Source organism: Rhamphochromis sp. 'chilingali', assembly GCF_963969265.1.
Source record: "Rhamphochromis sp. 'chilingali' genome assembly, chromosome: 16".
Classification (NCBI taxonomy): Eukaryota; Metazoa; Chordata; class Actinopteri; order Cichliformes; family Cichlidae; genus Rhamphochromis; species Rhamphochromis sp. 'chilingali'.
In genome coordinates, this window is record NC_137943.1 from 35,026,953 (window position 1) to 35,041,536 (window position 14,584).

Consider the following 14,584-nt stretch of genomic DNA (forward strand, 5'->3'; position numbering starts at 1 on the left):
CAGTCAGCTCGCGTGTTTACCCTCAACCTGCTTTGATAACGTTTTACTCTCCCTCGCTATCTGCCCCCTCCTCCCAGGCAGCAGGGCTAAAATTACCCTGCATGCATCTGCTTGTCCCTGTAATGCATCTCTACTTGTTCACAGACTCCACGCCGTCTATAATAAGAGAAACCCCCCCTCCCCCGGGCTCCCTGCTCTCCCTGGGGCGCTGAATCACTTCCTGCAAAGCAAATCTCAGGCTAAGTCCACACTAATGTGGTTTCATTAGAAAACGCATCGTTCTGGCCTCCCGTCCACGCTGAGACGGCGTTTTCCTCAAGGACAAACGCTCACAAGAACGCATACATTTCAAAACGGAGCTGTCCTGTCGCAGTGTGGACGCTCGAAAGCGCAGACTTTCTAAAACGATTAAAACCAGTTAAACAAAGACAGCAGAGGCATTACAGTCGTTTTGATTACTCTCAATTTTGACAGCCCTAAAAAAGATGAATCAGTCTGCACATGCTCCAGAGAGCTTTCCTGCAGATTCTTCAACTCTCACTTGCTTTTGCAGGACTGGAACGTAAGCGTTTGGGCCGTTGCAATGTGCACGCACGACTCTGAAAACGCTAGTGTGGACGCAGCCTCAGAGTCTGAGCAGGACCGGGCCCACCGGGCCCCCTGCCCAGCCTCCCCCCGCTGCTTTAACAAACTCCGGCTCAGTTTCCTCCGAGGTCACAAGCCGCTTCCCTCAGAGCCTTTTCCCATCCTGCTGAATTCCCACAGCAGCTCCTCTTCCCACAGGAGGAAGCACTTTAAGTCAGCTTACAGTCAGGTCAAAGGTCAAAGTTTTCTGACAGGACTGGAAGTTATAACTGTAACCAGACCAGAGTCCATGCAAGAAAAACACGATTTAAAGAGGTCGGCTACGCAAAGTTTCACATCAGCATCAAAACGACGACTGAAATAATCGAATAACGTCTGAAGGCTTTTCAGAGGTTTGGTGCACCTGCGTGTTCACTCAGGTAAATGGCCTGTATTTATATAGCGCTCTACACATCCAGTCATCCACACACTGGACACTGGTGCCACCGGGCCCTCTGACCAACCAGGTACATGAGAGAGAGAGAGAGAGAGAGTTATGATGCGGCTGAGGGGAACCAGAAAGTTAAGGGCCACCGACGATGAACGGTTTGATGAACCTGCCAGAATCAGTGAAAACGAGGAAAACATGCACTCTGAGAAAATCTGCACATTTTTATTTCTTCTACAGGAACGAGGGATTACGGAGCAGCTCGGTGCTGCTAAGCTAATGCATTGATTCACTGATGTGCATAAAGTTTAAGCAGCTCTGTGCAAGCAGAGGTTTTGAAGCATTCGGGTTCGTGTTAATGACCCCATCTTTGGGGAGTGGACTCCCAGGGAATTCAGCCCAAGGTCAGAGCAGAAAACCCAACAGCTCTCAGACTCTGCAGGCCTCAGTGAACAGGTTAAAGGTCAAAGACTTCAGGAACAGTGTGCTTCAGGCAGACGAAGCCAAAGGAGAGATGCTTATCCATCAGGCACAAGAAGCAAACTCAGCACGAACAGCTGAGACCATCTGTCAGCGCGGTGCAGGAGCCATCTCCATCTGAGAGGACCTCCTCTGTCCACAGACTCAGAGCTGAAGCTCAACACAAACCGGGTCATCAGCAGCAAAGCTTTCTATCACCGAGACACAAACGTCTTTTCACATTTCTCACCTTTTTTGATGACAAGAGATTTCAGCACAAAATATCTGAAACTCACCAGCTTCTGGCATACTTTGCATTTTAGGACCAGCAGATTTTCCCCCAGATTGGAGGCATTCAAGCTCAGGTCAAAGCGTGATGACAAAGATAAAAGAAGAAGATGGAAGAAAAGAGGAGAGAAGATGCGTCTGTCCCGATTCCCCTCGTGTGTCTGCGCTTCCTGTCTAATCCTTTAAAGAAACACGATAAGAGAACAGACATCTTCCCTTCTTTCAGCCTCCACTCTGAACCCGCTCGCTTTATCTGATCTCGGTTTGTTTAGTCTGAGCCAACATGAGCGCATTTATTCCCATTTCTAATCTGACGGCGGGAAGAAAGGCGGAAACTTCACGTGATGGGAGATAACGGAAGTTAAAGGACCAAAGAGGTGATCTGTGACGTTGAGTTTTAAGGACATCCTGAGGTTTCAGGTGAGCAGATGAAACTAAACGCAACAAAAATCCAAGTTTCACAAAGTCACGGTGCATTCAATGACACGTCTGGAATCACCAGCTGCTAAAATCAAGTCATGCAGCGGAAAACCTGCCGGGAAAACGACGACTCCATGAAATAACAAACGCGCTTCATTCCTGGATCTAGGACGAGAGAAACAATCGGAGATTAAAGCTGCTTCAGACGCAGGAACGACCACCGAGCTGCAGCAATAAATCAGCTGCTGCTCGTTGTTATGTTCACGTGCAGTGAAACAGGTAAATCTGCAGCTCCTATAAACTCTCATCAGCTCGTCTCCGGTGGAAAGTATCCGACGTGAAGCTGTAATTACAGCTCTAACTTCCTGTGCGCGCCTGGCGTCACGGCGGAGGTTTGATCCAGATGTGAGTTTAATAACAGCCTGTCGCAGCTTCCACAGTTTAGGAGGTGACAGGAAAAATAAATGCACCGACGAGCTCGTACACGCCGCAGACGACGTCGCACACCGACCATTGTTCAGGTCACAGACTGCCTCCTGAACAGATCCCTTTCAATTCATGCAGAGGGTCAAAACAATCGACATCAAGGGAGAACTTCCTGCAGCCAGCTCAAACCTGATTGGTCGGCAGAATTGTGGGCTGAACAGAGAAATGTTCCCTTTGCTTCAGCTTCTCATACACTTATTTAACTATAGAGAGACATGTGATGAATCAAAACAAACCCCCACAGTCTGCAACTCAAAGCACATCAATCGAACAAACTAAGAATAAAAAGGAAAAAGAATTCGTTTGCGACGCACGGCCGCCTCAGTGTTTGGGACAGGACTGGACTCGCGCTGGTACAGAAGTCCCGCAGTGACCCTGAACGCACCGCAGGCCTTTTAATTAGCGCACAGCAACAAGAATGTGGAGTTTGTACTCTAAAGTGAAGCGCGATGAGTGAACAAACAGCAGGAGAAGAAAAGGACGGCGTTTGTTGTGGGGGGAGGATGGAGGGAGTGAAGGGGGGGGGGGGGGTAAATAAAGACGCTTCAGCAGCTGGAAACAAGCCTGGAAATTTCCAATTTTCAGGATTAAGACATCCAGACTCACTGTGGTGAAGTAATGAGTGAATTCTCAAAGTCCACGAGCACGTCAAAGCAAACGCGGCTGATTCTCAGAGATCAGGGAGACCTGTGGACGTTTATACGCAAATAAAATGAATGAAACAGATCCAGAGAGCGAGCGCAGCTTCTGGTGTAAGACGCCGTTCACCCACACATCGCACTCAATTTAACAGTTTGCACGCTGAAGTTGCTGCTCACAGTCACGGCCTGCAGGACTGCAGGATACTGATCAGCAGTGCCGGTGAGCGAGAATCCTCAGGATCCTCTGACGGCCAACGACAACCTGAGGTGACGGCAGGAGCAGATCGACCGCGGAGACGAGAGAAAACGCAGACAGAGCAGAAATCACAGCAAAACACCCCGAGGGAGGAAGAGGGTGATGGAAACCTGCAGGCTGGATCATATACAAACTCCCTCTGTGGGAAGCAATAAGGGGAATTCCCCCAACTTTGGAATATCTGAATTTCAGGCCCTGGAGCTGAAAGCTGGATGAACAAATAGTTCAGTCTGTTTTTTTGTGTCGGCTGCTTCACCTTCATTAGACCAACACCCCCCCCCCGCCCCACACCCACCCACAGGGCCCAGTTTCTTGTTCTGCACCAACATTTCCTTTTAACCATTTACACGACAGTTTCACAGCTCGCTGGGCTCTGCGGCCAAGTCGCCCTCTGCGGCCAGGTCGCCCTCTGCGGCCAAGTCGCCCTCTGCGGCCAGGTCGCCCTCTGCGGCCAGGTCGCCCTCTGCGGCCAGGTCGCCCTCTGCGGCCAGGTCACCCTCTGCGGCCAGGTCACCCTCTGCGGCGTGTTACATGCAAGCAGATGGATTTTAGGTATTCACAGAAACTGTTTCAGAGAAAAGTTACAGACGAATGAGCCAATCAGGAGAGCCCACGGGCTCAGAGTCCGTCCCACCGTCTCTGAGAAAAGAGCGGGAATCACAGAGGGCTAAACATCCAAACATCCAAACATCATCATCATCATCATCATCATATCTGTGACACCAAAACGTCCTCAGGACGCCCGACCTCAGCTGAGGCGAGTCCGATCGAGCGGCCGCAGGTTTCTATTAAAATATTGATATTTGGGCATAAACGCAGCATAAACCAAGTTTCTGTCACAGGCGGCTGAGACGCCGGCCCCTCCCCCAACACCGCCGCCTCCTCCACGTTAGAAAGCAGAGCGGAGGTTTGTGGGTTTGGAGGAGCCGAGGCCTCCTGCCTCTGATCTCCTGATAGGATTCATCCTGTCTTTGATGGAGGGGGATGGGAGCTCATCCCAGACTGTTTAGGTCTGAGGAAAAGTCTGAATTCCTGAGATGACTGACGGTTCAGAGCTGAGGGTGACGCTGCCGAGGAAGAGGAGGAAGTGCGGTTTCTTAATGCGATCTGAGGCAGCAGCCGGCTCGAGGTGACTCATATCAGGCAGCGCGAGACGGCGCCTCGGGCTCCAGACTTTGATTAATCCGTCCGGAGTCGTCAGAGCAGCTACTCGGCAGGCGATTTAAGAGCAGCTAAAAGACTTTCTGTTAATGAATGCAGAAGAAAACACACGGCGAAGGACGGCGTCACGGACCCAAATGTCAGCCAGTGCTTCCTGTCACACAGCCAGCCCACTTTGACCTTTAAACTGTGGAGACGTAGAAACGGTGTGAATGAGGCTTTCAGACACACGGTGGGTAAAGCTTCCTCAGCGCGCAGCTGCTCCTCCATGTTTGTCCCGACCAATGAAACGCTGCAGGTGAATGTGCGGGGGTCACGCACGTGGATATGACATCACACCACGTCCGAACATCACGGAGCAGAAACTCGTGTTGTTCTGTTATAGAAGGACGGCAGCAGAATTCAAATATTCAGGTATTTGTTTCAAACTATGGACAGACAAAGCTGACCCACCTCTGAGAGGTCAGAGGTCAGAGGTGGCCAGATTCGATAATCCTGTGGATGCTCACATTGATTTTTCTTCCTGCTTCTCACACTGAAGCTTTTCTTTTGTCTCGTACGAGCAACGTGAATCTGGACAAACGCCAGTCGAGCAGGCGGCCCGGCCAATGGGAAGAGAAGCCGTTTGACTGAGAGCACCAACTGTGTCGCTACACCGCCCGGCTGGAAATCACATCCAGAATAATAAACACAGCTGACAACTGTTGCTTTCCAGAATAATAAAAGTCAATCACTCCCCCAAACAGAAACGGTGCGAGGAGGCGATCACGTGATTACAGCCCCGAGGTTTGAAACCACGTCCCATAAAAACCTGATTAAAGACACTTTCAGTGTGGAAGCCTCTCAGCTGCCGCTTCCCTCTGAGGGGAAATGTTTTCCCGTCTTATCTGCAGCAGACGAGTCACCTTGACTTTCAGCCCGAGACGTTGGCGCTTCGGCTTTAAGCTCCAAGGTTACGAGATATCAGATGGGCCCTAAACGCCTCGCCTTTCAACCTCGCAGACTCGCTTCCTTTTTGACCGCCGTCTCTGCCGATTATTTATCCTCTAAAGTTTCAAACTCACCTGGATTACAGCCAGCGTTGGCTTTAATCCAGCTGACAGAAACTGCAGTTCCTGTGCCGTCCACCAGAGGCTCCAGCAGCGCGTCGGTGGCCACAGACTCAGCTGTAGATGTGACAACTCTATGAAACCCATCTGTTTAAACAGGATCAGGGCTTAAAGTTTGGATTCTTAGGGGCGTGGCCTGTTTGACTGACAGGTAAATGGCGACACAGGCGGCTGTAGCTGCTAGCTGTCTGCTAGCTTCACCAGAACTGGACCTCTGCAGCGTGTTTGTGCTGTTGGAGCATTTTTAATGAGTTTTTTTATTGTCTGAGCTCTGCAACTTCACCACCCAAAGCTCACAAATGATTCAACATCTCATTTAACTGTGAAAACTAAACTTCAAGAACATGTTTAACACAAAGGATGGTAAAGTTCTGCTGTTGGAGGTCATAAGGTCTTCAGATGACCATCTCTGCAGTCCAATCAGACTCCAGGGAGAAAAACACTCATTTTAGCTGAAACAGTTGAGCCTGAGAGGCTCGCAGCACAAACATCAACCCAATAGAGGCACCTGCAGCTTCCACGCAGAGCGACGCGAAGGCTTCAGTGTGTAAAGGCTGTTATTCAAACAGGAAGAGGTAAAAACACCAGACGGCTGAACTGCGCTTCACCGCTGACCTCGTCCACAGCAGCAGATCAAGCTTCGCTTCAAAGATCCAAACTCTTTGGGATTAAGTTAAAGAAAGCGAGTTTCCTTTAAGACCAGCGGCCTGAGCGTCACATGCAAACAGCTGGCCTCGCTCCGACCTTCTGGGGAGGGGTCCGTTACTCGTTTCAGTACCCGAGCGTCTCTTTGAAGTCTGAACATGGACGCCGAACATCAGTGAATTCATCAAAAGATGAAAAACTCGGGAATCTTCAGAAGCAGGAGGAAGATTTAAACTTAACCTGTGACTCTGAAGAAACACCTGACGGGGGTTTAAACGCCTCAGGCCGACGTCTGCCACGAGGCCGTCAGACCAGAGGGACCAGAGGGGAAATTTAAAGGTAGTGGAGGGTTAAGGGTGGCTTTGGGCTGGAGGTCTCTCTCATCAGCTGCAATGAGCCAGCAGCCATCGTCCAGCTGTGCAGCTCTCGTAATTGCTCCACATCCCAGTTTCCCACGCTGCGCTCATTCCTGAGACGCCAAACAATGCCCCCCTCCCCCTCACTCAGCCCCAGCCTGGTATGATTTGCAACAGCTGGACACTCCAGAGGAAGAAAAACGTCTTTTGATGGCACTGTGGGTTTTCCCACAGTGCACTGCTCTCTGACTCACAGCGAACAGACGCCTCACACATCAGCTGCTGTGGAGCGATCATCATCATCGTCATGTTCAGCCGAGGATCATCAGATCCAAAACGCAGCCAACTCCCAACATCTGGATGTTTGGTCTGCAGTGTGAAAGAGCTGGGGTGGTTCGGCATCCTGGGTGAGGCGTCTCACGTCCAGGAATCGGACCCGGGAGACAGATTTTATTTCTCGGCTGGTTAGGACCACCTCAGCGTCCCCTCAGAGCAGCTGGAGGAGGTGGCCGGGGAGGTCTGCATATCTGCTGCTCCCACAACCCCGAAAACGTCAGAACAGATGAGTCATTATGAATGTAACAAACTGCATTTACTGAACTAACAGTTGGTTTTGTTTTGTTTTTTTTTTGGGGGGGGGGGGGGGGGGGGGGGGGGGGATCAATGGTGGGAAGAAGTGGAGGTGGGACACCAGAGCTGGTGTCTCAGATTCTCTGATGCACCCATCACCTGGCTCCAAATCACAGCCACAGAATTTAGTCGCACACGTGCTTTTATTTTGACAGGATTCTTTACACCCTTCCTGTGTCTGACTTCCTGGCCCCCTCACCTGCTCTGGGCACCGCGACGCACCTTCCACACTTATGCCGGGTACACACAGGGAGCGCCCAGGAGGAAACAGCGGTACTGAACAGGCCAATCACAGCCATCGTGGACCGCGTCGCCCATTTTTCTCCTGAAGCGCCCGACAGGTGACGGCACGCGGTTTCAGAGGGTCTGCGATAAATGAGACCTACACTGAAACTTTCACTCCAGGCTCAGAAAAGCTTTTCTAAAACAGCGCTGCTCATCTCGCCATGGTAACCACCAATCTCTGCCACCACAATAACCACAGAAGAAGAAGCGACAGCGAGTGACACCAAAAGCCAACCGACACTTGAAACCTCAGACATTCAGTAAATGTTGTTTCAATAATAGCTGGAAGCCGGTTTGGTTTCAGCTAGAAGGAAGTTTCCGATGTGGCGGGGGAGGGGGGGGGGGGGGGGGGGTCACATTAATATTCAGCTCTTCACAGAGGAGGAGCCTTCGTGTACGTTAGGTCATCGTGTACTGAACAAACTCAGACAGACGTGATAAAGTTCGTTTAATCAAAACGTGAAGAACCGAAACGTTTCTCCCTCAGTCTGTTACAGAAACCCACAAAGCTCTTCTTTGACCAGACTTCATTCAATTTTTGGTTAATTCTACATCAAACATTTGCCGTCAGCCTGTCCTGTGAAGTCCTCGTGCTGGTGAATCCAGATAAATGAGGGGCCCCTCTGCATCCATCTGCACGGGGTGTTCCTCTTTGTGGGTCTTTCATGTCACCCTCATCGAGTCGGGACATGTCGCTTTCCCGCTGCAGACGCACTGCAGCACATCAAAGAGTCCCCACACACACTCACGCACACACGCACACACACACACACACACGGGTTTCCTGAGATTAAGCTGCAGCTTTATCATCCGCACACTTTAAACTCATTCGCAGGTTTAGAGATGAAACACGAGCGCGCTGCGAGCACTCGCCTGCGTCTTCACCGCCTGCGTTACAGCACGAGCTGATTTCTAATCCTCTGCTCAGATTTCACTTTTGCACAAATTGAAGCTCATTCACTTAAATTTGCTCCACCTGTGAAACAGCTCAACGAAGCAGCACCTGACGTCGTTCACGCGCTCTTTACAGGCTTCGGTAAGAAGATTAGGAGTGATGTTACTGCAGACATTCAGCTGACTCTTCCTGAACCTTTAATATCACGCTCCATAAAGTGAAGCATCAAACCTGCTCTCAGCATGAACATGAAGGACCTGATTCTGTGTTACAGCCAAAGCTGAAGTGAAGACTCGCACTCGTAACGTTGAGCAGAGATGACTCGGACAGTTCCTCTGTTCCGTCTGAGCTTCCTGTGAGAAACGATTGTATTTAGGAGATCGGATCAGCAGGAAATGACCTCTTCACTCTGCGTTCAGGAAACTCAACGAGCTGTTCAACCATCAACAAACAGCCACGCGATGACTTCCTGAGAGATTAAAACCTGAGAACCGTCAGCGCGTCCTGAGGTTCGGGCGGGACCGCGGCAGAGCGCGAGCACTGACTGACTGACTGGTCCTCGATGCAGCGCCACGTGAACCGGATCTCCGACTGCTGAGGGCGTCTCGAGCAGAGGAGTGACCAGCACCACCAGCTGCTGATGGTGTAGGTGGAGACGGGACTCTCTGTGGAAGGTGCTGGAAGCAGATGTGTGTCGAACTCCAGGCCTCGAGGGCCGGATGTGATTCAGGTGTGTTGACGCAGGGTGAGATCTAAAACCTGCAGGACACCGGCCCCCGAGGCCTGGAGTTGGACACCCCTGGTTAACAGACGTGCACGCCGGTGCGCTCGTGGACTCATGTGTCCGTCAACCAGCAGCACGCCGACCTTCACAACTTCTTCGAGACTCCTCAGTAACACCCTGGAGGCTCAGCTGGGGGCGCTCAGGTGCTCACTGCCTGCTTTCTTTACATGGATCCCTGGACTGCACCGATCTGTGCCACAATGACTTCACACACCTGAAAGCAGCAGAGCTCCGATCACGCAGCGCCGCGGGCCGAGAGAAGGCGGCGTGTAATTAAGGCAGCAGCACCTGAGGCCACAAAGAGCCCAGCTCAGCTCCAAGCAACGGCATGACCGAAGGCCTCAGGAATGTGGAGCACTGTTAAAAACAGAGGAGGCCTCAGGCGGCAGAAATAGACAGGTATTTTTAAAAGGCCGAGTCAGGAAGACTGAGACGACTTCCAGCAGACACAGATCATCCTGACAGATCTTACAACAGCTCAACCCAAACCTTTCACTTCACATTCAGACGCACAGCAGCGACAGGAGGCAGCTGGGAGCGTTCTCCTGCACCTCACAGTTGGTGCATACTTCCTGTCAAATCAGAAAAAAATGCTCTTCAGGGTTAAACTTTTTCATCTAGCTTGAAAATATGCCAACATGAAGCGCACGCAGACTGAAGGAGGGCTGATGCAGAAGAAACGCAGCGATGCATAAATGACTGAGCTCATGAGCTGCAAGAGCTCAGCTGCAGTTTATTTACGTCATCCTGTTTAAACAGGGAGGATGAATATTCCCGGGGGAAGCAGGAGATGCGGCTGAAAGAGGTCAAAATAGACCCTGAGCATGTCTGAGAATCATAAACACCAACAACTGAAGCCAGTGCTGGTGGTGCGTTCAGAGGCGGCTGGGACACCGAGCTGCCAACTCAAACCATGAGCGAGCAAATGGCACAGACGTGATGGAGACCCAGCACGAGCTCCACCTGCTTTCAGTCAGGTCAGAAAATAGCTGCGACCCCCCCAAACACACACACACACACACACACACACACACACACACACACACACACACACACACACACACCTCTGATTCCAGCGCCATCTTAAAAAATAGAACTCAAGTAAATACAAGTAGAATGTCATCTCTGACCCTGTTTGACGTCATACTGCCAGAAAACAGTCTTCTCTCCTGTTGAAGAAAGTCTCACCAGACTCCGTAGAAAATTCCACAGATTTAAATGTTCCCGGAGCCTTTCCACCTCTCACAGCTGTTCAGCGCGCTGCACTTAGAGCAGAAGCGCCAAGTTTATAGTGTAATTCTATTAAACAGAGAGTGCTTTGATGTGCTGACTGAGGCCGAATAAAAGAGAGGGACCCGCAGATGTGTGTTTGTGTCGTTTCGTGTGGCAGTTTTAACAGAAAAGAAAGAAACACGAAATTTACATTTTTAGGGGGGTTCGGCTCAGCGGAGAGGAGCGTGCAGGGGGTCAGACTGAGTAGAAAGTTTGAGTACACGGTGGTCACGTATGCCTCTCTTGTTTCTGACTGTTTGAAGCCATATCAGGTAATCAATCTCCTCCAGAGTTTCGCAACTTCTTTATTTCCCAGCCAGACTCCATAGAAAATTACACTACTTTAACTTTTCCATCCAGTTTGCTTCCACCGCAGATTTTCCATCTGCTTTGGAATGTGAGGACGTGCATTCAATTCGTGAAACAAACACTTCTCCAAACACACACAGAGAGCTCACTGAGCTGCCCTCGGACCTAAAGCGCAGAAACTCGCAACACTAAATATGGGATTCCGTGTAAGACTGTGTGGTTTGAGTGTTTTGACTGTAAGCCGAATGAAAGACTGACTTATCCAGATGCGTAAACATTTGTGTCTGTGTTGGTTTGTGCAGCTGTTTTCAGCGGGGAGGAAAGAAAAGCTTAAATGTGGAGTTTCTTAAAGGAGGTTCGGAGCGGAGGTGAGCGCGAGAGGTGTTCGGGGTCTTACCGAGGTGCAGGGTGAGGTTGATGGAGTTCGGGTACTGAATCCCCGCCAGCATGGTCTGGCTCTGCCACCAGGTAGTGTCCTGCTGGTTGTTGTAGTCGGTCAGGTACGCGGCGCCGTGGTGGTTCCGCGGGTCCCGGGCGTCGCAGATGTGGCACGACTTGGTGACCCCGGTGGCGCCGGTCTGCACGCAGTACTCCTCGGGCGGAGAGCCGCAGGTATTGGTGGCCACCACCGTCACGTTGAAGGCAGCGTTGACGAACTCGGGCATGCAGCGCTGCGGCCGGTCCCGCTCGTCCGAGCACTCGTCCATGGCAGCGCGCACGCACAGCGCCGCCGCCCAGCTCAGAGCCACCAGAGCCCGGATCACACTCGGCATTTTTCCTGCCCCCTCCGTCCTCCCTCACGATCAGAAGACTGCGCGCGGCTCCCTCGCGAACTCTCCTTCAACTTTTCAGAGTTTGCAGAAACTCCCCGGTTACCGACATGAACCGTCTCCGGGCAGCGACTGAAGCGTAGGGCGGGTGTCTCCGTCCCGGCCGCCTCCGCAGCTCGTGTCCGGCTGTGCTGTGTACTGTGTGGGGGTGTGCGGGTCTGCGCTCGGCCTCAGCTCTTTGTGTCCGCCGCCGCCATGCAACAAACTCCAGCAGGAAAAGACGAGAGTCCAGACTACACCCAGTGCGCTACTGCGCAGCTCCGAGGCGCAGAGGACCCTCCGCCACTTCCGTCACAAATCTGCAGAAAAATCCTCGGAAATCACAGCGCGAGCCACTTTTTCACCTGCACACGTCCCGCAGGTGAAAAAGACCCAGAAAAGGCGGTGGACATGAAATCATTTCAGCATTTACAATAAAAACGCGCTTATCTGACCCAAAGAGCAACTTTGAAGCGCTAAGAACAGAGTAAAGAGTTAAATAAGATAAGATAACCTTTATTAGTCCCACACGTGGGAAATTTGTTTTGTCACAGCAGGAAGTGGACAGTGCAAAAGTTATGAGGCAAAAATTAGAATACAATAAGAATAAATACAGTACACAGCTGTACAGAATAGAATAAAATAAAATACTATATACAGTAGGATAAAATAAAATAAATATACAATAAGATAAAAATAGAATACAAATACAAATACTATATACAACTGAGTAAAAATACAACGATGACAGAAAGGATTATTACACTTAGTATTATTGCATATGTATGGATGTGTGTGCTTGATCAGTTAAAGTCTTTATTATGGAGTCTGACAGCAGTGGGGAGGAAAGACCTGCGAAATCTCTCCGTCCCACACCGTGGGTGCCGCAGTCTCCCACTGAAGGAGCTGCTCAGTGCTGTCACAGTCTGCTGCATGGGGTGGGAGATGTTGTCCATCAGGGATGACAGCTTAGCCGCCGTTCTCCTGTCACTCACCACCTCCACTGGGTCCAGAGGGCATCCTAGAACAGAGCTGGCCCTTCGGATCACCCTGTTCAGTCTCTTCCTGTCCCCAGCAGAGATGCTGCCGCCCCAGCAGACCACACCATAAAATATAGCAGAAGCCACCACAGAGTCATAGAAGGTCTTCAGGAGTGGGCCCTCCACTCCAAACGACCTGAGTCTCCGCAGCAGGTACAGCCTGCTCTGCCCTTTCCTGTAGAGGGCGTCTGAGTTATGAGTCCAGTCCAGTCTATTGTTCAGATGAACACCAAGGTACCTGTAGCTGTCCACAGCCTCAATGTCCATACCCTGGATGTTCAGTGGTTGCAGTGGAGAATGCTTGTGCCTGCGGAAGTCTACCACCAGCTCCTTGGTTTTACTGGCGTTGATCTGGAGGTAGTTCTGCTGGCACCAGTCCACAAAGTCTTGGGTCAGACCTCTGTACTCCTTGTCGTCCCCATCAGTGATGAGGCCGACTATTGCAGAGTCATCAGAGAACTTCTGCAGGAAGCACTGGGTGGAGTTGTGGGAGAAGTCTGCAGTGTAGATGGTGAAGAGGAACGGAGCCAGAACCGTTCCCTGTGGGGCCCCCGTACTGCAGACGACCCTGTCCGACACACAGCCCTGAGTCCTCACATACTGTGGTCGGTCGGTGAGGTAGTCCAGGATCCAGGTAGTGAGGTGATGGTCCACTCCAGAGTTCACCAGCTTGTCCTTTAGAACCGAGGGAAGAATAGTGTTGAAGGCACTGGAGAAATCAAAGAACATGATTCTCACAGTGCTTCCAGCGGTCTCCAGGTGAGCGAGGGAACGATGTAGGAGGTGAATGACGGCATCATCCGCTCCAATGCCAGGCTGGTAGGCAAACTGAAGTGGGTCCAGTGATGAGCTTGTTAGGCGCCGAAGCTGAGCCAGGACCAACCGCTCCAGGGTCTTCATCAGGTGGGATGTCAGAGCCACCGGCCTGTAGCTGTTGAGGTCCTTGGGGCGTGAAGTCTTATATTCAGGTCAAACACGAGTCTGACGAACAGCAGATCACCTGACCTCTCTTCTTCATCTTAACAATTTCACTTATTCATCAACACGGGCGGACATTAAGTCTGTGTGTCCTGGGGTGGGTGGGTGAGGGGGAGTGGGCCTTCTCTAAACATTCCCAGGTGTTTTCCGGTGAAGGTGAGATTTTATTATTTTTAATAGAAGGAACATCTTCACTTATTTAAAGACAAGAACACAGACGTCAGACACCAGAGGTTTGTGTTAACAATCCAGATCCAGACTTTGTGTAAGCTGAGCTCAACAAAGCCTAAACCCCACTCAGAGAAGTTAATCCAGACTTCCTGCTTCAGGCTCTGAGCAAGCTCCAATAAAAGGTCGTTTTTGACTCTTCTGCATGTTTCTGGATGTTTGAGGTGATGTCTAACGCAGTCACAGTCATCACCACAGAAACAGAAACACAGAGAGCTTCTCCCAGCTGCTGTGGCACATTTCCACAGCAGACCCTCTCAGGGACCTGCGCCCCGTCCTTGTCTCAGACAGGACCTTTTGCACATTTAGTTCACGTGTTCAGCACAGAGCCACGTCTAAAGGAAAACCACCGAACCTTAAACTGCGACTTGTATCAGTGGAGTTGGTGCAGCATGACTGGCACTCTGAGATTAGAGGAACTTTGAGATTTGCGTTAAATCCTCAGAAAAATACAGAGTCTGGTTTGTGGGGTTTTCTCTGAGGCGCCTTCAGACTCTCTTGACTTGAAAATGTAAATTTTT

The 14,584-nt window shown here is 50.9% G+C and overlaps 1 protein-coding gene across 1 annotated transcript in view; it reads right to left on the reverse strand.

Moving 5' to 3' along the window:
• Window positions 1–12,067, reverse strand: part of lamc1 (laminin, gamma 1) — a 46,888-nt gene extending 34,821 nt beyond the window's left edge. Inside the window, exon 1 of the mRNA XM_080907301.1 lies at window positions 11,406–12,067. Coding sequence (XP_080763427.1) covers window positions 11,406–11,781 — 376 coding nt within the window. The 5' untranslated portion in view covers window positions 11,782–12,067. The remainder of the gene's footprint in view (window positions 1–11,405) is intronic.
• Between the last annotated feature and the right edge of the window lie 2,517 nt (window positions 12,068–14,584).